This window comes from Pteronotus mesoamericanus, unplaced genomic scaffold (assembly GCF_021234165.1).
Source record: "Pteronotus mesoamericanus isolate MK-2021 breed Mesoamerican mustached bat unplaced genomic scaffold, CSHL_Meso_final contig_179, whole genome shotgun sequence".
In the NCBI taxonomy this organism is placed as follows: domain Eukaryota; kingdom Metazoa; phylum Chordata; class Mammalia; order Chiroptera; family Mormoopidae; genus Pteronotus; species Pteronotus mesoamericanus.
Genome location: NW_026555075.1, coordinates 4,937,636 through 4,962,958, shown reverse-complemented (window position 1 = coordinate 4,962,958; position 25,323 = coordinate 4,937,636). Strand labels below are relative to the sequence as shown.

The window sequence follows — 25,323 nt, the reverse complement described above, 5'->3', positions numbered from 1 at the left end:
TGCAGTTCCTAAAGGAATGTTGTATTAAAGACCTGTGGATTTAAATCCTAAAAAAAAAAAAGAGAGAGAAAAAGAAAAAAAAACTGAGTTGTTTATCCTCTACAGTTTCTCATAGTCTAGATTTTGCTTACGCCTTCCATTGTCCCTTGTATTCCCTGTAAATTGGTAGATCCCTTTCAGGTGATTTTTTTGTTTTGCTTAGCTTTGTACAAGGTCACTTCTAGCAAGAATTCAATGTCTGAATGTTAGTTAAGCCATTAAAGAACACTTCATGATACTAACTTTGTCTTTTATCATAATTGTTGACAAGTTTTGTATAATATAAAGGTAAATGTTCTGAAGAAGATTAATTTGAATTACTGTCTTATCTCCATTCCTCAAAATTTCTCTGGTAGTATATCATGGAGAACTTTTAAGAAGATATTTCATTGTTTTTTAGTCAAAATATTTTTTGAAAATGAGTTTGTGCTTAAAAGCAACACATTTATTATAAAACAATTAGAAAACATAGTCAAAAAGAATAAAATAAAAACTTAGTCCCATGATTTAGATGCAGTCTACTTAAATCCTTAGAATATATCTTTCAAAATTTTTTCTGTATTTAAATATATCCCAATTGTTTTACAACTTTTTCATTTACTGTACTCTAAACATGTTGGTAAATACTTACCTACAACATTTTTAAAGTTAGAATTCTACTGTATCGATATATACCATAATTTTTTAACCAATTACTTATTGTTGGTCATAACTTTTCTTTTTTTTAAATGTTAACCTAAATGTCCTTTTTTCTAATTATTTTCAGGTTGGTCTTCCTGCAAAATCTGGAGTTGCTGGGGGCATTCTTTTAGTTGTCCCGAATGTCATGGGCATGATGTGCTGGTCTCCCCCACTGGACAAGATGGGCAACAGTGTTAAGGGAATTCACTTTTGTCATGTAAGGATGTTTTCTTATTGAAAATAATGATCATATAAGTTGAGCCATCCAATGATTCTATTGTTTTTTTTTCTCATTTTCATAGTTTGTTGATTGTTAGCACTCTTGCCTGCCTGCCTACCAGTTACTGGGTAGCCATGGAAGTACTCATAGAGGACTTCACATTACCTATGCCAAGACAGCTCTCATATAATCATTCTCACAGAAAATTACATTTGTTTGAAGCTTATATTTAAATATTTATCATTATAATTACTTTTCAGTTTCTAAAAGCTCAGCAAAAGATAATAACTTGGAGAAGTAATTTGAAACCAAACATAAATTAAGATTATTATAGTTTATTGTATCTTTAAACTTGTATGGTGGAATATCTTTATTCATAAACTACCTTTAAAAGTCTGAGTTTTTTAGGGAAATAAGCACTGCAATTTAAAATTGTTACGATACTTGACTAGTTCAGTATTTTATGTTGTAACCCAACTGTTGGTAGTATTTCAGCTTCTGGTTTATTTATATTTATTATTTCCCAGGGTCTTCTGCAGACTTTCTTAATTAAAATTCTGATTTATTTTCCAGTTTTTTAATATTCTGTAACACCTAAAGAATGACATTGGATTGCTATAGATTATAATAGATTATAACCAGAATATTAAATTATATTTTTGTGGTGTTTTATGGTTATTTGAAAGAATTCTTTCATGTGGCTTGTTATTATAATGCCCATTTTATTGGAAATGAAAGTTAAACAATTGAGTTGCAGAGTCCTATGATCATGCTCATAAGCAAAGACTTCAAAATTTGTATCCATATCTTACTCTGATTGCAGTCTCCTTGATGTATCATGCTGCTTTATTAATGTGCAGTTAAGTGCTTTGTGTGAAATAATAGTTAAGTTGGATAGTATTTGTATAATTTGTTAAGTTATGAAAAAACAACAGCCAGTGAATAGCTAACTTCTTATACCTGTTTATTTACAGGATCTAGTTTCTCTGTGTAATTTCCATAACTATGATAATTTGAGACACTTTGCGAAAAAACTTGATCCTCGAAGAGAAGGTGGTGATCAAAGGGTAAGCAAAATTCTTAGATTATTATGAAATATTTTTTAAGAGAGAAAATGAGATTCACCTGTTTAAATAAAATTTAATTTAATTGGTAATGACCTAATATCTTTGCCAATCACAAATGAATGTAAACAAGTGCTTGACATTTTCATCCTGGACCAATAATTTATAGGTATTAAATATTCTTGTTTTATTTACATTGAAGCTGGTTAGCCTAGCAGCAGGGTTTCCCATCGCCCCCTTTTTTTTTCCTTTTTTTTTTTTTTTTTGGTATTTTAAACACTATTTTAAAGAATTGATTCTGTTAAGACACATTAGAAATGCTACATGCTATAAAAAGAAAGCCTGTTTTTAGTCTTAATATCTGTCTGTTATAATCTTGAAGTTTATTTTGACATGGATGTATATGTAGCTAGGAAAGGGATTATAGTATTAGTGAGAGACCTTGAAAAGCCTCATAGTAAGTTTTATAACCCACTATTGATATAATATTTTTCTATAAAAAGTGTTGAATGCAGTATTCCTGATACTTTTATTTTATTTTTAGTGTACTTGGCTTCATATTATTATAAATATATACTATTTTTTTAGAGCTAGTATTAAGAGTCAGGACCTAAATTTCAGGAACAGATTTTTTTTGTCTTTATTGTTGTTCACTCGACCAAGGGACTTGTTTCAAGTTTTAATTAAATTCCTTTGCTTCCCATATGGAAAATGTGTATAATAAAGTTATGTAATTAGACCTGAAGCTCATACGAAGCACTTACAGGTAGAAAGAAAATATCTTAATACATAAACCAAGTAAATTTTCCTGTCATTAGTTCCAATCTAAGTAACTTCTAATAATATTTGAGAATTATGCAAAGCCAACAGAATAGAAACTTACATGGGAGTCAACGTGAGTAACATGGAGCAAAACATCAAATGGTGGTGGGTGAAAATGTTAACTGATTCTAATAACATTCGTTGAAAAATACGGTTTTGTAGCTTGGACCTTTCTTCACTCAAGTGCACTAATAAATTATGTATGTTGCTTGAACAACTAGCATTCCTTTGGACCATTGGACTATGAAAGTCTCCAACAAGAACTTGCTTTAAAAGAGACAGTGTGGAAAAAAGTGTCACCTGAGTCAAATGAGGACATCTCTACAACTGTAGTATATAGAATGGAAAGTCTGGGAGAGAAAAGCTAAAGAAATGAGTTTTAGTTTCAGAATGTTCTTCATTTAACCTTTCAGTAATCTTTAGCTTTTTTTGCATACTATAAATATTTATTTGAGTTTTGTTCTCAACCTTGAGTGCCGGAGCGAGAAAGCTTTCTTTATTTTTTTTTTCTTTTTTTAATTTTTGTGTAAAGACAATAGATTAAAAAGTGGATTTGTCCATTTTTTAAAAGTATTTATAAGTATATAAAGCAAATTTGCTTTATTTTAAAAAAAAATTTTAAAAAATTTTCTTGGTATAATTAAAAATTTAACTCTAGTGTTAAAATAGTAACAGAAATTTAAAATAGTAACAGAAATTTAAAATGGAACAGAAATGTATAATTTCTTGGTTCTAAAACCCACACATTGAACTTTTAAGTTACATTTCATTGTGTTTTTTCTGTTTCTGTTTTAAAACAGACATGATGTCTGTAGTGGCAATAGAAAGTATTTCTATGCTAAATAACAAAACTTTTAAAAAGGTAAAATAATGAATCCTAAATTATTTAATATAGCAGTAGATTATAAATTTAGCTTAAGTTTACATTTTATGCCATTTTATCAAACACTTTATAAGTCATGTCTTTGCTTTTTTTACTTTGCAACTCCTATGTTCTGTCAGAACTGTCATGTACAGGAGTGTCTTCTGTTACTAAAACATTCCAGCCAAAGAATTTCAGATATAAGGTAATGACATGTTTCACGGCTAAAAAGCTTTGGTTACTCAGAAGGAGCAGTATTGAGTGTCTTCAAGCGAAATGTTTACCTGAGTAATTATATTTTCATATTATTCACTTAACTTTTTCTGTTATATTTAAATATAAATGGCGTATCTTGGTTTTTAGCTTTTAATAATTTTATTCTCATTTCACAAATGTTAATGAATCTTTTATGATAAATTAGAATAACTTCTCATAAAGTTTGTTCTATTTGAACTCTTTTAGAGTACTTAGGAAATGAATTGAGTCTGAAGGTGCAGTAATTATTCTAAAATATCTATTAGATCTGAATCCTTTTGATTGGTTATAAAAATAGAATATTGAGAATCAAAACATTTTTAAGAGAACTGTATGTTTTCTACAACCTGATTTCAAATAATTCACAATATTTAAAGTCTGTTTGGCAAAGAGATTGTAAAATTCTTTAAGACCTATTCACACTTCTTCCTTCCACCATATAGCTCTCCAGTTCTTCCCACAGTTTCCCAAAGCTTGAAGGTGTTTTTTTGTTTTATTTTTTTGTTAATTCATTTTTAAACTTGTAGATTTTAGAGGGGTAGGGTGGGGTCTAGAAAGAGAAATTGATAGTTTCTTAATATCATGGCACATTATGTGCCAGGGTAAAGTCTGTAAAAGTAAATACAGTATAGCAAAAAAGATTTCACTGGGTCATTTAGATACTAGAGCAAATATAGATATAGAAAATCCTGATCATACGATGTCTTGAGTGTGGGAACTGTGATATTAGAGGAAAACATTTCCTCTCAAAGGTGGTGTTCAAAAGCCTTTGGAGCTAACTTAAGTATTAAAATTTACAATATTTACATAATTATATGTTATGGTAAGTTTTAAAGGATTTTACCAAGGATTTTATAGTTACTTGAATGTTCCTCTAATGTACAGATGCATATCCTAGCTGGATGTTTCTGGTTGAGCTGTTTATACCTCACCTCTGATACACCTTTGGACAGTATAAGTTTTCACCAGGGCCATTTGTGGGTTAGGGAACTGAATGCCTTCATTGATTGCTTGTAAAAAAATGCTTTATTCCCTCCCTGCCCCACATCCTTCCCCCTATGCTCTAAGTTGTTACATTTTACTATTTTATTTGTAAGTTAGTTTTACTTTATAAAATAAAAATTTATTGTTTCATATTGTGTCCACAAATTTCAAAATTGTCATTAATTTGTGGCACTTTTATTATGTTGGTAAGGCTTAAGTGCATGCTTACCAGTAAAGTAGGGTTATCTAAGCTACTATGTTTATAGAATCTTATCAAGGGTGAACATCCAGAAATTTTGTAGGACAGTATAAATGGAAGACGAGGGAAGATACTGTGAATAGGTCCTTAAGCTTTAAAAAAGAAAGAAAAATCTTTGCCAGATCAAATGACATTATTTTAATTCCTTCAGTGCTTTTTAACACCTTTTCAAATACAGTTCTTGAAAAGTACCCAGTATTGTAGGATTTAATGTTTCATGCCATTACTGATTCTTGATATTCAAGCATTTAGAAGTTAGCATATTTGTTTTTCTTTTTATTCATCATTAACATTTCATTTGAAATGCATATCCTTCTTGAAATACTTTATTTTTAGCATAAATGTTGTGCATTTTAATCTTCATGTTTGGATTAAAACATTTGTGTTATTTAGCTTTCTTTTATTTGCTTTGTATATTTAATAATGTATCTTTTATTTTCTAGTATGCCTATTTTTTGCATTGTACAATAAATTTATTTTAAGCTGATTTTATTGTTTTTTTTTTCAATGAAAGCATCTCTAGCATTTTCAGTACAACAAATAGTTGGAATTTTAACTTTAAAAAAATTATCCTTTATGAAAATACTGTTAAAGTGCTTTATATTTTTAATTACTTCTGAGGCTGCTGTGAATAGAAAACTAGAAATACTCAAAAGGGCTTCCTCCTTTGATTCTTTTTTTTTTTTAATGCAGTGTAGCGTTGGTGGGGTTTGGGGTGGGTGGACGGGAGTGTACCTATTGGTTGTTGTAGGAGTATATGAATAAAGACTTTCTTCCTAATTTTTTTTTTTTTGTTTTTCTATTTGACAACCTAGAACACAAAACACTTATTTGCACGTTCTGCTTTTTGAGGGAGAATATCACTGATGTTATCAACTATATAATCTGTTGTCTAGAGTAGGAAAAACATTACTAAATCAAATTAAGAGCATCATAACCTCAGTAGAATTTATATTGTGTGGGGTAATTATAATACAGAAATGTACCTTAGTTATTTTTAAGGAATTTAATCTTTGGAAGAAACAGTATATTTCCACAGCATGGTCCAAGTTATAACTAGTCTCCATGCATTGTAGATCAAATATAGTACTTAAAATTTTTATGCTTGATGAAACCTGTCATTCATACCCAGAAAAGGCCTCCCAAATACACTGTACAAGTTTTAAAACTATTTGAAGGGGAAATATTGTTGTTTATAGGAATTTGTATTTATCTATGGGATTTTTTTCATAAAGTTCTTATGGGGCTAGTAAATAAAGACTGTATCATGGTATATTCCATATGTAACAGTTTATGATAACTTGCTTTAAAAGATACATTGGGTTTTGTTATTTTTGGTGGTGGTGGTGGTGGTGGTGGTGGTGGTGGTGGTGTTTTTAACCCATTTGATGCAAAGGGAAAGGTGACTCAAAGAGTTGAATTATCTTGGACTCAGTGTAGAATCTCATAGACATGTATATATGGGGAAAGAACCACTCATATGTACTGATATGTCAACCTATATCATGATAATCTGTATATAATATACATGTTATATATGCATATGTTTATGTGTATATCTGTATATGTCTTTCTGTCCATCCATCCATCCATCCATCCATCCATCAACCCATCCTTGCATATTCTGAAAATCAGCAGTTCTTTCCATAAATGTATAAATGATTCATCAATCTATTTCTATTCCAGGTTTTGTAGTGAAAGAACTCCTAACATTTTTGTTGCCCCAGAATTTATAAAACATTTTTGATTTGTTTAATTTCACTTTAATGATATGTGGTTTCTGTTGTTCCTATTCACTACCAGAACTGTCAGGGTAAGAGAATAACAATATTGGGGAATTCCATAAAATGGAAAGCAAAAGCAAGAACATCAGATTTCATGTGGAAATTGACTGTAAAACAGTTTTCAGAATTTATTATAGACAAAGATTGTATTCAACTTAAATAATATACTTTTCAGTTTGAACAGTTAACTTTATGGAATAGTTTATTCTAAAAATGTGCACAACTTTTATTTTTAAGAGTCTACTATACTGTTTATTTGTAAAAATTTTGGCTTTTCCCCTAGAGGTCTTGAAAATGCTAGAATGCATTTTTTAAAAAAAGTAATGTGATTTCTGCGTAATTTCTTTTTTAGCATTTTATATTAAATTTGATATTTATATGGTGTAATAGAACCAAAACCAGATGTTGGAGGTGCGTGCAACTTGTTATGATGCATCATGACACATCCCTCAGATTTTCACTGATATTTATTCAGAATAGACTCTACTGTAGACCATTTTCGTGGAGTTCAAGGGTAAAATTATATCTGAACATACATCTAAGTATATGAAGTTCAACCACTTTTATTTCAAATTGTAACAGTTAAAATATTTGTTTCTTACAAATTTAGAAGTGGAAAAAATTTAATTGAACTGGGGGAGGTTCTTTTATCCCTCTTCTCCTCACCACCACCACAAGTAGTTTATTAATGTGAGTACCATAAATTGCACATGACTTGAAGCAATTTAGAAATTACAGTCTTAGTCTTGACTTGTTTTTAAAACTACTATAGGGCATCTAGAGCAAAATCCAACAAAAAGCAGCTGGTAAAATTTGTGTTTCTTAGAGTCCTTCGCTTCTTAAATAGTAATAGAAACAGTATTTACTTTTTAAACAGAAAATGTTAAGTAGCCTGATCATACATCTCTGCATTTATTTACTGAGGTGATTGTTACGTTCTTAAAACATTTTTTCTGTTTATATTTTCTGAGCATATGAAAGGAACATTTTAAGGTTGACTTAGTTTATCATTTGTTTTGTAGATTGTAGGTCCACTTTAGTAATTTTTGTAACTTGTAGCTATAGAGATTTTCAAGACATATAAAATGTGTAAAGCCTATGTTGATTAAAACTTTTATAATGGCTTCCTAATCCATTAACTTTAGGTGTATTGCTCTTTGGTAGTGTTTGTGGTATTTTGGAATAAACTACAAAATACTTACTAGGAACTGTTAATGTATTGGTTAAATTTAAAAATGAACAAATTACTATCATTGATGCTGATTGCTGTGATGAACTCTATAAAAAATTTTAGGGTGTAGGCTCATGGGAAAAACTAGTGAAATGACAAATTCTGGCAATTGATCTCAACACTGTTAGTAGATTTTTAACTTTAAATCTCATTTAGCAATTCAGAAATATTTTAGCTAAAATCTCAATGGTGACAATTTTGTGTACTTAAGCCGAACTTTAACATCTGAGGACATGATTTTTCTGGGCACTGTATAATTAAAAACAATGATTTTTTTTTTCCCTTAAGTATATATCTGCTGAAACACTTCCAACGCTAATACCTCAGATGATTTAAATTATCTGGGAAAGCTTAGCTTTTGGAAGGTTGTTCTTACCTGCATTAGTTTTAAATGTGTTTTATTACATTCTTGTTGATTTTTAAAAGTATATAATCTTTATTATATTTTATTTTTTATATATTTTTACTATATGTATATTTTAATATTTTTTGCATTACCATTTAGTCCGATTTTTGTGTATAGAATGAAAATCTCTGCCCAGAAGTCCTACTTGGAACCCTGAGTTATAATTTTAATTCATATTCTGTAAACAGCTGAAGGGCTTGTTTTCTTTTTTCCCCCCAGTTTATAACTTTATTCTTTTTCTTTTTATTGTTGTTCAATCAAATTTGTCCCCACTTTTTCCCCATTACTCTCCCCTGCCCTACCCCTGCTTTCCACATTCAATCCTCTGCACACCCGTCTTATTTCTAAAGTAGTTCAGCCTTTCTACGTCTTTGATGTTTTTTGATTTGCCATAATCCTATAATTTATTAGAATCACATAATGGAGCTTGAAAGTAATCTTAAAGGTTATCTGGTATAAACTCCCACTCTATCCATCCCCTTTTCCAGGTTTCTTACCACCTTACTTTCTCAGTTAATATCTTTACAATTTTTTTTCCTTTTTTTTTCATTGAGTTGGTCTGTTTTGTGTTTTGTTGGGACAGACTTTTGTTGTTCATTTTTAATGAGAAGCGTAATTCACAGTAGTTAATATATTTGGTAGATTGTCCCATTGGTGTTTACTTAAACTACTTAATTGTATTTTTCTATTAAGCAGTCATATGTCACAGTTTATGAAGACCAATAAAGTCAGAAGTGAATGTTACAATTATACAGTAATTCTAAAACTATACATTACCCTGGAACCTTTGAAAGAAAGTATAGCAGAATTGGGACTCTTAAAAATAAATGTTGTAACATTGGCTTTTACAAATAAATTCCTTAGAGGTTAGGTTAAATATATAAGTAAAAAGATTTTAAACAAGCCAAAGATTATGAGTTCTAAACAAGTATTTTCTAAGAAAACGTTTTTTCTTTGCAAGTTAGCTTTCCCAGCACATCCTATGCAAAATATATAAATACTCCCTTTGTTTTTATTTTAAATATTTGGATCCATGAGTGTCTTCAGAGCAAGGGTCCTCATTTGTCTGTTTATTACTCTACTGTGTTTATTGTCCTCAGTACCAGTCTACTTCATAATTCTGGGATTTTTATTTTTACTTGTGAAGGAAATGTATATTGCTTTTTAAAAAATGCATTAATTTTTAAAAATGTTTGTTGACTTACAAATGTTAAAACTTACATATTGTTCCTCTAAAAAATATACTGGCTTCTTAATTTTCAAAATTTACACTGGCTAATTAGCTCTTCTCCCCACAAGTTCATGTAGGTAAGAAGAGCCTGAACTTTTAAAAGACTTGCTCTTATTCAGTCTTTTATGTCACATTATACCTATTAAAATTAGAATGATGTTGAAATACTAGTGTCAATTATGAAAGTATAACTACTCCATATTTGAACTGTTCCATTGTAAAATCAAAATTAAAATCATGATCTTTAGCATCTTATTAAAGTTTTATTTAGATGAGAATTAATAGTTTTCTTTATTTTGTGTGTGCCTTTCGGGAATCATCACTTAGGGGCAATTACAAATTGTCCCTTGAGAGAATAGCATAAAACTTAAACCTTGACTTTCTTCCATTAAATGAGATTAATGATTAATTAATGAGATTACTTAATAAAAAGCATGGTATAAATTATTGAATTCCATTCAAGATCTGTTGTTTTGCTTTCTCTCACAGTCATTCAAAGTTAAAGATCCTGATTGAAAACTCAGAATACATTAATTTCGAGTATTCTTTCTTTTTCATCTTTTTCTATCATTCATTTTTGGCTGAAAATCAGGTACTTAAAAATTACATCAAAGTTGCTCATAAAATGGGTTTCTATTTTGAAATCTTTATATCGCTGATATATTCATTATCAACTCTTTTAATACATTTGCCATCCTAATTCTCTTTCATGGGTAAAAAAATGTGTTAAAGTCCAATATTTCTTTATTTTTCCAATATAATGTAGCTTATTGTTGATAATTTATTATTTTAACATTCTACTTCAAATACATGCATCTGTGGGTCCAGTTATATGCACAAGACTTATAAATTGAATAAAGAAATGATCTAAATAATATTGTTTCTACTTTGAATTGAGATAAACCTTACGTTTTCTGCACAATGAAACCTCGTTGACATCTCTTGATAAAATTACCGAACAAGTGATTTTGTTAATTCTTTGGTGACTAATACTTATTAACCCTCTTTAATCATGCCAATAAAATATGCCTGCCTTAATATGTCTCACTTTTTTTTTTTTAAACTGAAAGAGAAACTTTAGAGAACAACTGGTTTTAAGAAGGAGGGGAAGAAGAGCTTAACTTTCTATCTACCTGTTTGTGAAGTGTTTCAACTAAAATATACTATTACAACAGAACTTAGAGAATGTATGACTTCTTTTTCACCTAAAAGAGAAACAAAGGAGAAAGAAAACTAATTTGCTGTGTTTTGGGCCAAGAAATAAAAACTTGAGAAACTTTAATTTTTATTTTGTCGCTGTTGTGCAGTTTTACTTTACGTCTACCGTATGTATCTGCTGTGGAAGCAGCACTGTTGTTTATTGGCATCCCTTGTGTGTTGGGCTTTGTCATGTAATGGTCTGCTTACTCAGTGTTCATTACCTCGTACTTAGGGGCTCTGGATAGAGGGTTGTTGCTCTGTTGGCATATTGAGTTTCGAAATTTTTACTTTTCAAAAATTATTGAATACTATTACGAGGCTTAGAATTTTGTTTTAAGAATTTGGAATGTTTTGCAGAAGTTCTTAACAGTTTGAAACTGGTTTAGCTAGTGCTCTTTGGATTTAAATATCATCAATGGGTGCTGGGCGGTTGGGCATAATATCTGAATAGGTAGCCCAATGTGATATACCACATGAACTTCTGAGGTTTGTTTCCTACCTCAAAAATCTGTGTAATTTTTTAATAACATGTGTTTTGATGTTTTTAAAACAAAGTATTTATCGGTTCTATTAGTAACTTCTCCAAAGGTGGAGTAAATAAAATTGGCCTCAGGAAGATGTACCGTTCTAATTCATTCTGACATAGGACAGTAAACTAACAGTTAATCTTTCAAAAACCTTAAATCACAGGTTTGAAATAACCATAAATATCTAAATTGGCAATGTTTTAAAATGGAAAGGAATGTCCCATCCATGCCTATTGCCTGTACCCAAAGACCTTGGAAGTCCAGAAGTTCCTTTTTTGGTCCCTTAGCACAGGAAGCTTAGCAGTGTGCAGTTTGGTACTGAGTATATACAGTGATCAGTCCTCAAAAGTGTGGACCTAAAGCCAGATAATTGGGGTTTACCCAGTTTGCTAGCAGAAAATCCTGTAGTTTTCTGTAGATTCCCACTTTTACTTCCAGTGTCAACAGTTTCAGTCAGCTCTAGCAACATCGCTTGCACAGTACACCATCAGCAGAAACTTCGTAATATCAATATTTGAATAGTGTGACTTCTAGGATCACTGGTAATTACTGTGACTTACTGTGGGTTAGCCATCAGTGCAAAGCATATTTTGAGACTTTTTAAATTTTCATAAAGTCTATGAAGTAGGTATTCTTATTGTTACCTGTATAGGTTTATGTAGGTCTTAAGTTCCTAAAGGTCATACAGCTTTTAGGTGTATAGAACCAGGATTTGCACCCAGGTAGTCCTGGTTCGAGAGCCCATCCTCCTAACCACGCATGACTACAGCCATTGTGTCCTCGCTAATAAAAGTGGCATACTCCATGAAGATATGATGACAGAACAACTTCAAGGTGCCCTGATAGACCAAGAATTCAGGGAAATTTTGTTAAAAAGGTTATTTTGTGACTCTTTTTTCACTATACCTCATATGACTCAGGCAGTGCCTTCATCCCATATTCCCAATATTCTGTGATTTTAATATATGGGTATATGTATTTCACTCATAGAAAAGAGATTCATATCTCCAAAGATCCTTTCACTAGGTGTGATGGGAGACTGTTGGGGTACTTAGCTGACATGATCTGGCATGATCACATTTATTTTCCGAAATGTTGATCCAAGTGGGAAAATCCACTATTTGACTACAAGATACAAAGTCAGCCCTAAATCTTACTATTAAAGTCATTCCTTAGCTCTATAGTGGAAATAACTGCTTTTTATTGCTTAAAATATCTTCCTTGTATGTTCCCTATGGCATTAAGTATAAATTAGTATGTTAGTACTAAAGACATGTTTGTTGTAACTATTAAGATTTATTTTAGAAGATGCGTTTTTAAATCCTTTTGTTTACTTCTAAGTGTCTATCCGCTAAACTCAATTCATTAAAATTTTTATAAACCCTAAATTTTTAGAGCTTTTTGTACAGCTCAAAGTAGGGGCTTTTATAAATGCATTTATATATGACAGTTTTATGAATTGGAATGTCCAAAAATGAGTATTTTTTTCATATCTGCACTTGTTTTTAGTATTTTTTTCTGTCTTTTTTTTTAAACTAACAACTAGGATGATTCAGTGACAAGAAGATGACATTGTATATCATTTAGAGCCATTTACAGTCATTGTATATATCTATGAAGAAACACAACTCTACTCTTAAAATGTATCTAAAAAATAATTTCGTTCTATCCCAGTGCCCTTGCTCTGGCAAGTTGGCAGCAAATGTACCCATTTCCAATTAAATTCTTCTCCCATTATTGCTTTTGTATTCATGTGCTATGGTACAAGAATATTCAAATAGCTCATTTTAAAAATGAAGTTGCTTTCCCATTTATGTGGCTGTAAGAAAGTGGCCAGGACTCTTCTGGCTTCTAGGTTTCTGTTTTAATATTGTTAGTCCCTGTTTTATTTAGTTACCAATTTTTCATCTCTTAATTTACCAGGAATTTTGTGTGCCTCTTGTGTGTGTTCATTTCTGGTAATATAGTGTAGGTCTCCCACCAATGTCCAAGATTAAATCCCTCTACATAAATGAAAATTTATAACCTTTAAAATTACTTTTTTCCTCTCTACTAAGAACCAGTTATTCTCCACTATTTCATTAGTTTTTGTTTAAACAGTATACAACCAGAATTAGTTCAAGATACTTAGCCCATTTAATGTGATGGAGTAGTTTAGATTTTATATAAATTAACCTTAGCATTATCCTATTCATTATTTGTTCACTAATTAGTTCTTCATTCAGCCAATATTTATTTCTTGCCTTTTATGTGCCAGAATTTGCAAAGTGCTTAGGATATGCAGTAGTTAATGAGACAAGTATGATCCATCTCTTGGTGTTTGCAATCCAGAAGAGGATGTAGACATTGAATTAATAGTTACTAAAATACTTTAAATGGTGGTAAATGATTTGTTCATATTGATACATGTAGATCTAGTTTATTTTAATTCATAAATGAAGTGAAATGGTATATACCATATGACACCATTTTTACACACCAGAGTACTCTTTATGAGACACTATATAATGTAGTTCAAGTATAAGAACCTGCACACCTGTCTTTGATAAAGCTTATACTCTGGGAGGAAGGGGTATGGTTTGGGGTGGGGGGTGGGGAGGGTTAGCTGTATCTTTTAACATTTTATTTTCTTTTAAAAATACTTAAGCAAATATGATGTGATAAATGATAAAAGAAGTGTAGAGTGCTAGGAGAGGGTATAGCAAGAAAACCTCATTTCTGGATGAATAGGGATGGTTGGTTTTCCCTGAAAGATGACGGTTAAGTTTTGAATGAGTTAGAGTAGGATTAATAGGATAGTCTGTCTTGAAGGCCCCATGACAGGAAAGAGTTTAGGACATTTGGAGAAGGTGAAAGAAAGGAAATGTGATGTGAAAGGTAGGCAAGGTGAGTGGGAATTGCCATGGATGAGTCTCAAGATAAAACCATGTTATGTAGGGTGGGTCTCATTGTAATGTGCATTCAAATTGTGTCCTGATTTAAAAATGCAGATTCCTAAGACCCAACCCCAGAGACTGATTTTAAAATTTTCATTTTTAACACACACCATAGGTGTTTCTGCTGCAGGTAGTCCTCTGAAGAGTTTGGAAAACTTGTGTAGGGCTTTACATACCATATTGAGTTTGGGGCTATTCAAAGGGCAAGGGGAAACTTCAAGACTTTTAAGAAGAGGAATGGCATGATTGGTTTTTAAACACATTTATGGAGAATGGATTAAAGGAGACAAAAGTCTGGGCCTGAGATGCAATGTGATGGTGGCTTAGAGTAGGAAAGCAGAAATGAGAAAGGTAGGTAGGAGATGTGGTTAAGATGGCAGCAGTTGGAGAGAGTATGTGGTTGGTGAAAAAGAAGGAGATTACAAGTTTACTACCAGGCTTTTAGTATGAACAGTAGGACAGCTACTGCTGTATTTACTAAGGTGGAGAGTACTGGAGAAGCAAACCTTGGAGTACAGGAAAAAACTAATTTTCATGATTGTAGCAGTTAAAGGTCTGTTTGACTGTATATATCAGGAGGTTGTTTAACAGTGGTTTAGACAAATGGAGGGTTTGTGTTTTTGTTTTTGTTTTAATATGAGAAGCCCGTGGGTAGACAGTCCAGGACTAGTGTTACCAGTGAAGAATGCTTCTGCTATGACCAAACTTGGTGTGTTGCCAGGAGACCTGATGCTTGTCACCTTATAGCTGCAAGGCAGGTCTTCCACCTTTGGCCTCACTTGTATGGCCACAGTGGAAGGAGAAAGTGGAGAAAGACACCTAAATCAAGTAAAAGAAGTTTTACAGAAAACCATTGGACACACTGGCCAGACTAGCTGCAAGGGGATTTAGGGAGGTATTTTGAGTTGAGCACATTGCTCCCATTAACAAGAGATTCTGTTAGTAGAGATGGGGTACTGGGTAGGCAGTTAGCATGTGAAAGCTTCTGTTTGGCATGTCTGTATTTGTGAGATGTCCAAGTAGTTGAGTGTCAGATACAGGCCTAAAATTTAGAGTGGTCAAAGCTTGAGCTACAGTTTTCTTGGGTGTTCAGCATGGGAAGAATAGAGTCAAAGCTGTTGGAGGTATGTAAGGTTGCTCGAGGAGGCTGTGTAAAATGAGAAGGAACTTAAATGAACTCCCATTTTGAAAGTAGGATAGAGTAGTAGGGCTCCCACTAGGGAACACTGTTGGGCAGAGGAAAAAATTCTGCGTAGTGTAGTATCAAAAGTCAAGGAAAAAGTATCCAGAAGTAGGTAAAAAGTAAGATGAGGGTGTCTCATCATTTACATGACACCCTTCTTAATTTTATCTCTTTTTGTGTTAAAAGTGTCCTTTAGTAACTGATAATAGGACATGGTAGGGTTTTTATTGTTTGCATTTGGAAAATAAAAAATTGATAGCCCATATTGGTAACCTCCACCACTTTTAAGAAAATGGGCTTTGAGATTCGAAGGTCAGAGAACTGCTGGAGGAGGGCGGGTTTGCTGCTGAATAGAAAAGATCAAGTCAAAAAGGAGAGCTTGAAGTAGATACAAGAGAGAGGAAATGGCCAATAACGTGAGGTCTCTGGGAAGGGATGGAGCTCTCAGCACAAGCAGAGGAGGATTAGGTTTGGTGGAAGAGCATTCTCTCCAATAAAACAGGACCCTGAGAGTCAGGAAGGTAGGTTTGCAGACACGGGCTGGGAGGTTGATGAAGTTTCTGCCCTTTGGCTTCCGTTTTCCGGCAGAGTAGGGAAGGCGCCTTTCTCCTGAGGAGGAGCTGTGGGGTTGGAGGCTGTGAGGTTTCAGGGTGTAGAGAAGATAAGAAATGTTTGATCTTGGAAAGGGGGAGAGGGTGCTGAAGGCAAACGTGGCAATGTTGTCAGAATACTGTTGGTCATCATGGGTTTATAGGGATGGCAATCTTCTCTGTTGCCCCCACACCCTCCCCAACCCAGTCCAATGGCTGCATCCTGAATTTGAGTTTAGAAACAGCAGGCAATCAGGAAAGGGATTTTGGAGCATTTACCTGAAACATTTTAACAGTAGGCTTTAGGATCTCCTTCAGAGGGAACCTACATAGAAGACATCCTATTAGGGTTTTTTTCTTTTAGAATTTGGTTCTGCTTAAAGAATTTTCAACTCTATTAATAGACATCACACTGACAAGTGTTGTGTATAATTTTGCCACATTCTTTCTGCCTCAGAATAAAACAGTACTGATGAGAATTATGAAGGTTAAAGATAAGCGCCAAGCAGTCTCATGATAAGGCCCTAAGAATAGTGCTGGGTGGTTTTTTTGGCATATATAACTATATATGTATACATACATACATACATATATACATACTCATATATACATATACATATTCCTCTCAAATGTTACATTGCTTCATTTTCAAGGGTCTTAAAAACATCCTTCAACAGCTTGTATTACATGCTGGAGGAACATGTTAGTATAACTTGAATAGTAATCAAACTAAGATGTCTGTGAGAGCACTTTGTAAAGTACACAGCACTAGAGAAAAATGTTACTGTGCCTGTTCTGTGTGTGTTGTGCATAAAGCACACATGTTGGACCTTTCACAATACAATTGTGAAATAAACATTAAGGAATGTAGAGAATTAAGTATGGCCCTCTGAAGACCAATGAAAATGAGGGATTTGTTTCCAAAATCAAAGTAGTCAGGATGTATTGTGCTTGGAATAACTCTAGGATACTCATGTCTGTGTGCCTTGCTTTGTTGTAGTAGTATGCAGGGGCGTCCAAGCTGGCCTGCAGCCCAGGATGGCTGTGAATGAGGCCCAACATAAAATCATAAATTTACTTAAAACAGTATGAGATTTTTTGGTGATTATGTGTCGCAATGTATTTAATGTGAGGCCCAGAGATGCCACAAATGTCGGACACCCCGATACAGCATTCAGAGAAGAGATGGGTCCTTTAAGTTGAAACCATAATTCTTCCTCTGTCACTGCCAAAACTTTGTTTTGTTTCCCAGCAGAAGGAGAACCCCATCTCTTTTCAGGGACGTCCGTGTATTTATTTATTTATTTAAAGTTTTTATCAGACTCTTAAGAATTTTTGGTTCCAGTGGCCCTGCTCCTGACTTTCTTTTTTTTTTTTTTGGAATACATGCAGGCTTTTGCTGACCAATTTCTTCTCATTCTTCTTTGCTTTTAGTTTCTTTGACTTTTGGGGGTTTTATGCACTTGTTTTTTTAGTTAATAATTACAAATAAACATGACGCTTTATCGTGACAGAAGTGTGGCAGCTCATCTATCTGATCACTAATAATGTTAACTAATCTTCACAGGTTTATAAATACTTGTAACGAGAGGAGAGAACCGGGAAGTTAGGGGAGCACCAACACTCTGGTCTGCCACATGGAAAGCCCACTTTTATTCAGAGGAATAGCTAGCTGCCTTTGCCCTTGCTCATTTCTGTTTGTGTCCTATTGGCTGCTTACCTCTTAATTAGGAGTGCTGTTTGTCAGACCACACAAAGATATAATTGTTAGCTACTTTTATACTCAGATATAAAAGGAGGGTTGCTTATGAGCCCATTGGTATCTTTTTAGACTTTTCATTGGCATTTGCTAGAATCATATGAGCCACTGAGATAAGAAGTTGTTCACTCGCTGCCAGTGCTTTAGCAGTGCTCTATTCACATTAACTCACAACTCATATTTCATCTTACAAAACTACAACACAAAGAATGAAGATATCATTAACATTTTTCCATTGTGGCATCGATATTCCAAACTGAGTAATTTGTTCCCTTTTTCTTCAGTTAAAAAACAAACAACTTCGGTTAGCATCTCAGTAGAAAAATAGTATTTCCAATTTCCCTATAAAGTGTTTCTTAGTTGCTATTTTCTGATTTCCCATCAACCTGTTACAGCCTTGGAATTGTATTGGTGAGGAAATCTCATCTCAGGTTTTCTTAGGAAATCTCCTGGCCTAGTGGATACGGAATACTGGCGTCAGGCAGGCTGCGCCGGAGCCGCCCTCTGCCTGCTGCAGGCCTTCAGTTTCCTAGCCTTTGAATAATAGTAACGGAGAAGAATACGGCACTCAGCCCAGTTCAGGGAGAGTAGGTATTTCATATTAGCTGTTTTGTTGTAAATAAAATATAATCCTAATGTTTTGTCAACATGGGTTGTCAGATTTCTATGATATAATTGTGACTTAGTTTAAGAAAAATTACTTCATTGAGAAATTTTGAAAATGGTATCCTTAAGAGATTTATTACTTCACTAATCAAGAGCAGAATACAGTGTTTGGAGCTGACATTTCTAAGGTTGCATTTTGTAAAAGAAATTTCTATACTCATTTAGAGCAAAATTTATGGTTTGACTTACCTTTCTCTATTAAAATTACCACATGAGAACCTCCTGCGTTTGTGTAAAAAAAAATCTGAAAAATGGTCGTGAAATTGCTGAACTGTTATTCATAAAGGGTTTTCTTTAATCCTCTGATCATGTCAGTTTGGATTAGTTTTGTCTATATATAGTATGTTAATAATTATGCCTGAATAAATCACTAGAAAGCTTAGGAACATGTGGCCCCATACTAATCTTAAACTGTCTAATTGTGAAAGTACTAATGTTTTGTTTTACACATCCATATGAATATTAAATCAGCTCAGTAATAAGGGAAAGAGGAAATATCCTTGATCACATACACATTGTTCAGGTTTATATTTATACCCTTGTCAGCAAGCAATTAATTGACATTTACTGACAACTTTAAGCTTTTCTTTAGCTGTACTGTAATAAGTTTGTATTTTTCAACCTGGCCTTATGAAAACTATTTATGAAAGACGCTATAAAAAGCCAAGCTGTAGTGAAGCTTTTAAAACAAAATTGGATCTGGAGTGATGATGGTTTATTTAACAGATGACGAAGAGTATCTATTCCACAGCAACAGATACTGTAGTGAGCTGGAAACAAGAGAGCAGCTTACGTCAAACTGGAAAGAAGTGTGGTTTTGATATTCCAAACATGCCAGTGTTAAATGAACTTGTGAACTGGACCATTTTTGTCCTCCTGTTGTATGACTTGCTACAAATAAACTAAGATAAGGTTGTGTTGGTTCTGGCAAGTTCTGATAAAAAGATCTGATAAGGGAAAATGCAGTACTGGAAAACCTGCAATATGAAAGGAAAACTGTTAACATTTAATTTATAAATATTTAGTGGCCACCTGCCCAAATAAAGTTTCTCTTTGCTATGGGGAGGGGTAGGTTAAACATAAGGGCACTTAATTCATACAGGCGATGGCCCTGCTGTCTAGGCTCTGCTTCTTTGTACTGAGGAATGATTCACCTAAACACAGGTTCCATGCTCCTGGCAGTTACTATTAACTTGCTGTTTTCCAGACCCTGGCCTTCCTGATGGGTGTTTTAAAATGAACATAACTCAAGTGTCCCCTGGGGACTTGGGGCAGTGAGCCTTGATCAGTGGTTAGTGTACATCCATCCTTTGCAAGAGTTTGCTTGGAGTTGGATGAATCACCTTTTAGGGGTCTTCCTCCTCCAGATTGATTTGCCTTGGTGGTCCTTCCAGAGGGTGTATCAGTTGCTTTGGGAATATTTGTGGAGCTCTTATAACGGAGCAGGACTGGACTGCCCCAAAATAAGATAATACCCCATCTGCTGTCTCAAAACTGTCGGACTGTTCCATTTTCTTTCTTGGCATTCTACTCATAGCTCATTTCTTGATTTATGCAAACCGTAAAAATACAGGTGGTTATTGCTGGCCTAAAGAGGCATTTGGGGCTTTGATTTTAAATGGTGCTGTGCCCATGCTGCCTCCTAATGTTTTTCTGTCTTGGAGTGAATGACCCTCATTTTGCAGTGAAGTTTCTATCTTCTGGTTTGGATCAAATTCAGCCCTGCAGTTAGCCTTTTGTTTTCATGGGGAGAATACTAAGCCCTCATGTTAACGTTTTAATAATTTTAAGGCAAGCAAATGGTTTATCTCCCCCTGCCTTTTAAATGGTTTATCTCCCCCTTTCTTCCACCAAGTTAGTCACAGCCTTTTAAAGTACATTAAAGTTTTCTGATTTACTCTCATTTTATATTTATCTCTCTGAACTGCAACATGCTTATGAAAAAAATATTAGTATACTCTCAATAAACTGGTTATATTCTAAAATCAGCCTTTCATGAGCCTTATTAATAAGGAATTTACTCTTAGAACTTTGGAAATGTTAAATAATTGATACACTATGTATCTCTTCAGACTAGCTTGGTCTAAATTCAGAATTTGTAGTTCATGCATACAGTCACAAGTAGGTCAAGGACTCAGTGCTAATATACTGTAAAGAATAAGAACTGTAGGTTAATATTCTGTGTACATCAGAATTCCGGATTTCTTTTGAGTAGTAGGGGAGATAAGGTACACAAGTAAACATATCACATATGCTGGTGCCCTAGTGAAGCCAAGGTAGGAGAAAGAGACGACTTCTGATTTAAGAGATTAGTTCACAGAGGAAGGGTGAAGAATGGCATTGCAGTGAGAAATGGGTGCAGAAAAGACATTTTCAGGGAACAAACAGTACGTTCTGTGGCTTGGGAGGAGCAGAAGGTACATCCAGGGTTGCAGTGGGAAAGAAGGTGTCTTAACTGATGACTCCTGCCACGTGCTGTCACAAAGCACTACGTGGGCGGCTGGCAACAAGCTACAGGGACCCAGGAGGAGTGCGGCGCGGCAGCCGCCGGGGCTTTCTGAGGCACTCCTGCTAGCCCCTGAGGGAATGGAGAGAGAGGATTAGGAATCTGTGTTCGGGAAGGAGAGAGAGAAGCAAAGCGACTAAGAGAAAAACAAAGGCAGTGGTAAAACCAGTTTCCTCTGTCGAGGTTGAGGGACAACAGTAAATTAGCAGACTGAAGGACCTTGAATGCCAGGCTAAGGAATTTAAATTTTATCAGGAATAATTTGGGGATTTTTTTTTTTGACAGTCCCTTGTTTGGGGGACCTTTAGTGATCAGAGCAATGTTTTGTGAAGGTGGAAGGACTAGAAGCAGGGTACCAGTTAGGGGAATTGAATAAATTTGGTAATGCTATTTGAAGAAGTAAAATTAAGGAAAGTAGAAGAATTAATAGTGATTGTAATTTAATCCCCAAATGGTAACAATTTGAATATTTGATGCTTTGGGAGAAAATATTTAGTGAACACATTAAAGAAAAATTAAGATGTGATGAACATAAAACTAAGGTGTACAATGTGTTCATTTGCGTCAACACTTTTTTAGATCATTTTGAGTCAACACATTGAATGAGCACCTATTATGTATGGGAGAAACAGGGCTTATTGTTGGGAAGAGACAGTCCACGCCTCTGCCCAGATGAAGCTAAAATTTAACAGGGAAAGAGACGAGAAACAATTAGGTGCTCTGAAGGAAAAAAGCAAAGTAGGTGATAAGGAGTGATGAAAAAGGGGGCAGTGTTTCAGAGTCTGAGATAACATCTAAGTAAAGACCTGAATGACCTGAGCAAGGGAGGCTCCTCACTGCCTGGGAAAGAGCACCCCTCGCAGCAATGCAGCAGGTGCAGCCCTGAATGCCTGATGCCCAACAGGCAGGCTACCTGGCTGGTGCAGAGCAAGGGGCAGAGTGGTAGGGAAGGAGACACACACAGTGTAAGCAGGGGGCAGAGCGTGCAGTGTCCTGAAAGCCGTGGTAGAGGTTCGAATTTTATTCAAGGTGTGAGGGACCATCGGGAGCGCCAAGATCTCTGCTTTCAAAAGATCACTATGGAGCAGGGTTGAACAAGAGGAATACTGCCACATGCCACTTAACAATGGAATATATTCTGAGAAATGTATCATTAGGCAATTTCATTGTTGTGCAAGCATCACAGAGTTTACGTACATAAACCTAGATGGCGTGGCCTACTGCACACAGCTCTAGGAGCTACCACCGTGGTATACGCAGTCCGTCGGTTGACCAAAACATCATCAGGCAGTGCGTGACTATAGTTAGGAGGCTATCGCCATCCCCAAGGTGAGGTAAATGGGTGGCTCTGAGCCTAGGGCAGTAGTAATGAAGGGGATGAGAACTGGTGGGATTCCCAATACACCTTGGAGGTAGAACATACTTGATGAGCTAGATGTGGGTTGAAAGAAAGAGACTTGAGGAGTACCACCAGTGTGTATGGTGGGTTTGTGTCCCTAAGAAAAACAGTTCTACACCTGCCCGCCCTCCCGGTGTAAGCAGACCCTGTCAGCACACTTGCATGGAGGCTCCCTTTCTCCCATCAGAGGGACCTGGGTTCTGGGCCGCACGGTGGGGTACCAACAGTGTGGACTGGGTACGCCTGCTTCTGCAGGGCTCGACCTGTGCAGTCAACGTGCAGCAGCCCGGGACGGCGACTCAGTTATTGGCCTGAGCTGCTGGGTGAATTGTAGTGTCATTCCAAAGTGAGTGAGACAGGAAGAGGAGCTAACTAAGGTGGGGTGGGGGTGGAGGGATTAAGTCTTCTTTTGGGCCTAAGTTTGAGATGCCCATTAAACATCCCAGAGGCAGTGTCCAGCAGGCAGATGGATATGGACTTTTGGAGCCCAGGTGGGGAGCCATCAGGGCTGCAGAGAGGTTTGCTGTTTGTTGAGCTTGAAATGATAGCATGACAAGCACATGGAGATACAGGGTTAAGGCTTACAAACAAAAATTTAAAGACGTAGTGTGCAAAGTCATTCTGCCCAAAGGCATGTATAAAACCATTGAGGGGAACTGTGTTAACAAACATGAAGGATGGAGACTGCCTTCCGAGTATTACCAGGCAGTGGGAAGTGGGAAATGGCTGTAAAGCCACAGACAGGAGGGAGATCCACGTGATCAGCAATGTGGAAGACTAGGAGTGAGAGGTCAGAAATGATCAGGCTCTCGGAAAGCTGCCAGAGCTTTTGAAAGTGCTGTTTAGAGGTAATGGTGTGAAGTTAATTTGGAGGGAATTAAAAATACAAACGACTTTCAGAAAATATGTACCGGAAGTGGTAACAATAGGGTTATGTGTTGGTTTTTCAAAATAGAATGAAGTTGTGTCTGTTAAGGCAGAGAGAAGGGAACAAATGAAGGGGGGGAAAGCTGAAGGTACTAGAAACAAAGGGTAAATAAGGGAGCAAAGTTAGGGGATCTGAGGGACATAAGTTTGAAATAGGAAAGAAGTAAGCCTCAGAAGTGAGGAAAGATAGATACTTTTTGCTTTGGGGTTTGGAGGGAAGGGAGAGTAGGTCTAAGAAGCAGATATTTAGCATAACAGGAGGGAGAGATGAGAAGTCTTAGTAAAACTGTGGGCAGGGCCATCTGTTTTAGGGTTCACCCTTGGTATTAATATTCTGAGAAAAGTGTGAAAGGGAACCAAGAAAAAAATTGTCAAGCAATTGGAAATATGGAGCATAATTTGTAATAGCCCATCAGTGTTTGGTGGGGTGGGGGTAGGGGTGGGGTACAAGAACACAAAGGGAATTGAGAATTCCAGATTGATCCAATTAAAAAAAAAGAAGTTGAGGGCACCTGGACCAGTGGGTCATAACCCAGCAGGGCGCATATCAAAATCACCTGGATAGTTTTCAAAAGACTGTTTTTCTGTAAATGTAGAAATGGGAGGAGAGATGCTTATGTATACTTGTAGAACATTCTGGTTCAAACTCCCCCCACCCAGCACACACACACCCATTGAGAAAACTGTCCTGGACTTAGGGTTCACAAGGAGACTGATTGACTACGGAGTACAGGCAGGGTAGAAGTGGCACTGGGTAGCCAGAAGGGAAGCTAATGAACTGAAGGAGTAAAGGCTTTTTTGTATGTGATATCAACAATAGTAAGTGGTAGTAAAATTCAGATTTTGGGGGTGTGCTCAGCTAGTTAGGTTCCTAAACTGCAGAACTTTACAGAGTCTTTCATATGCTCCCAAATCCCCAAGAAGGGGTATTTAATATTTTAAGAAGATACCTGACCACAGGACCCTTTTTCCCCCTTTATTTTTATTGGTGACACTAATACAGATGCCCCCACTTTTCCCACCTTTACCCATCCTCCATCCCCCAGGATCCCTTTTCTCGTGGAGCATTTGTGGTCCCATTTTCGTAGAACACATTTTGAAAATGCTGGAGCAGAGAAGTCCAGCAATGGTTAGTTTCAGTTTGATTTAAAAGTTCACAGGTTGTGGGAAAGAGAAGCCATAGTTGAAAAGGAGGAATGTCCGGGTTAAAATCTCAAAAGTGGCTCCCAGTGCTGTGGCTTTGTTTGTGAGTAGCTGGGTTACTTTTTGATTGATTGATTGATTTTAGAAAGAGAGAGGAAGTGTTGGGGGGGAGAGAAACGACCCCTTGCACCACTTTATTTATGCATTGGTTGATTTGCGGATGTGCCTTGGCCGGGGATCAAACTCACAGCCTTGGTGTATCAGGACGACACTAACCAACTGAGCCATCCAGCCAGGGCTAGGTAGGTTACTTCCCATCCCTCCAATTAAACTTCCCTTTTCTACCATTAAGTCCAACATCAATTGTTGAAGTTGTAAAGTATAAAAGTGGGCATTTTTGAAGTATTTACCAACAGTGTATGTTCAGTAATTTAGTGTCTCAAAAATGGCTGGATAAAAAATCTTCATGAGAGCAGACCAAAATCCAGTGGTCTTTAGGATAAAGTACCATTTTCCTTCTTATAAGGACAAGAAAGTGGACAATTGTCAAAAGATACATGTTGAAGCCTTGGAATGCTCAATAGCAGCGAGTTAGTGTTTTGGGAGTTACCCGCCTTCAGAGCAGAGGCCGCGTCATGGGCTCTGAGAA

The 25,323-nt window shown here is 35.4% G+C and overlaps 1 protein-coding gene across 2 annotated transcripts in view; it reads left to right on the top strand.

Annotated features, from left to right (window-relative positions):
• The window catches only part of GLS (glutaminase), an 81,074-nt gene that overhangs the window by 48,204 nt on the left and 7,547 nt on the right, over nucleotides 1–25,323 (top strand). The window contains exons 13-15 of one of the 2 annotated variants that reach the window (XM_054566722.1): nucleotides 806–937; nucleotides 1,915–2,007; nucleotides 3,048–3,361. In XM_054566722.1, coding sequence (XP_054422697.1) covers nucleotides 806–937; nucleotides 1,915–2,007; nucleotides 3,048–3,194 — 372 coding nt within the window. In that variant the 3' untranslated portion in view covers nucleotides 3,195–3,361. Of the gene's footprint in view, nucleotides 1–805; nucleotides 938–1,914; nucleotides 2,008–3,047; nucleotides 3,362–25,323 lie in introns of those variants that run through there. The other variant, XM_054566720.1, reaches the window with a different exon arrangement.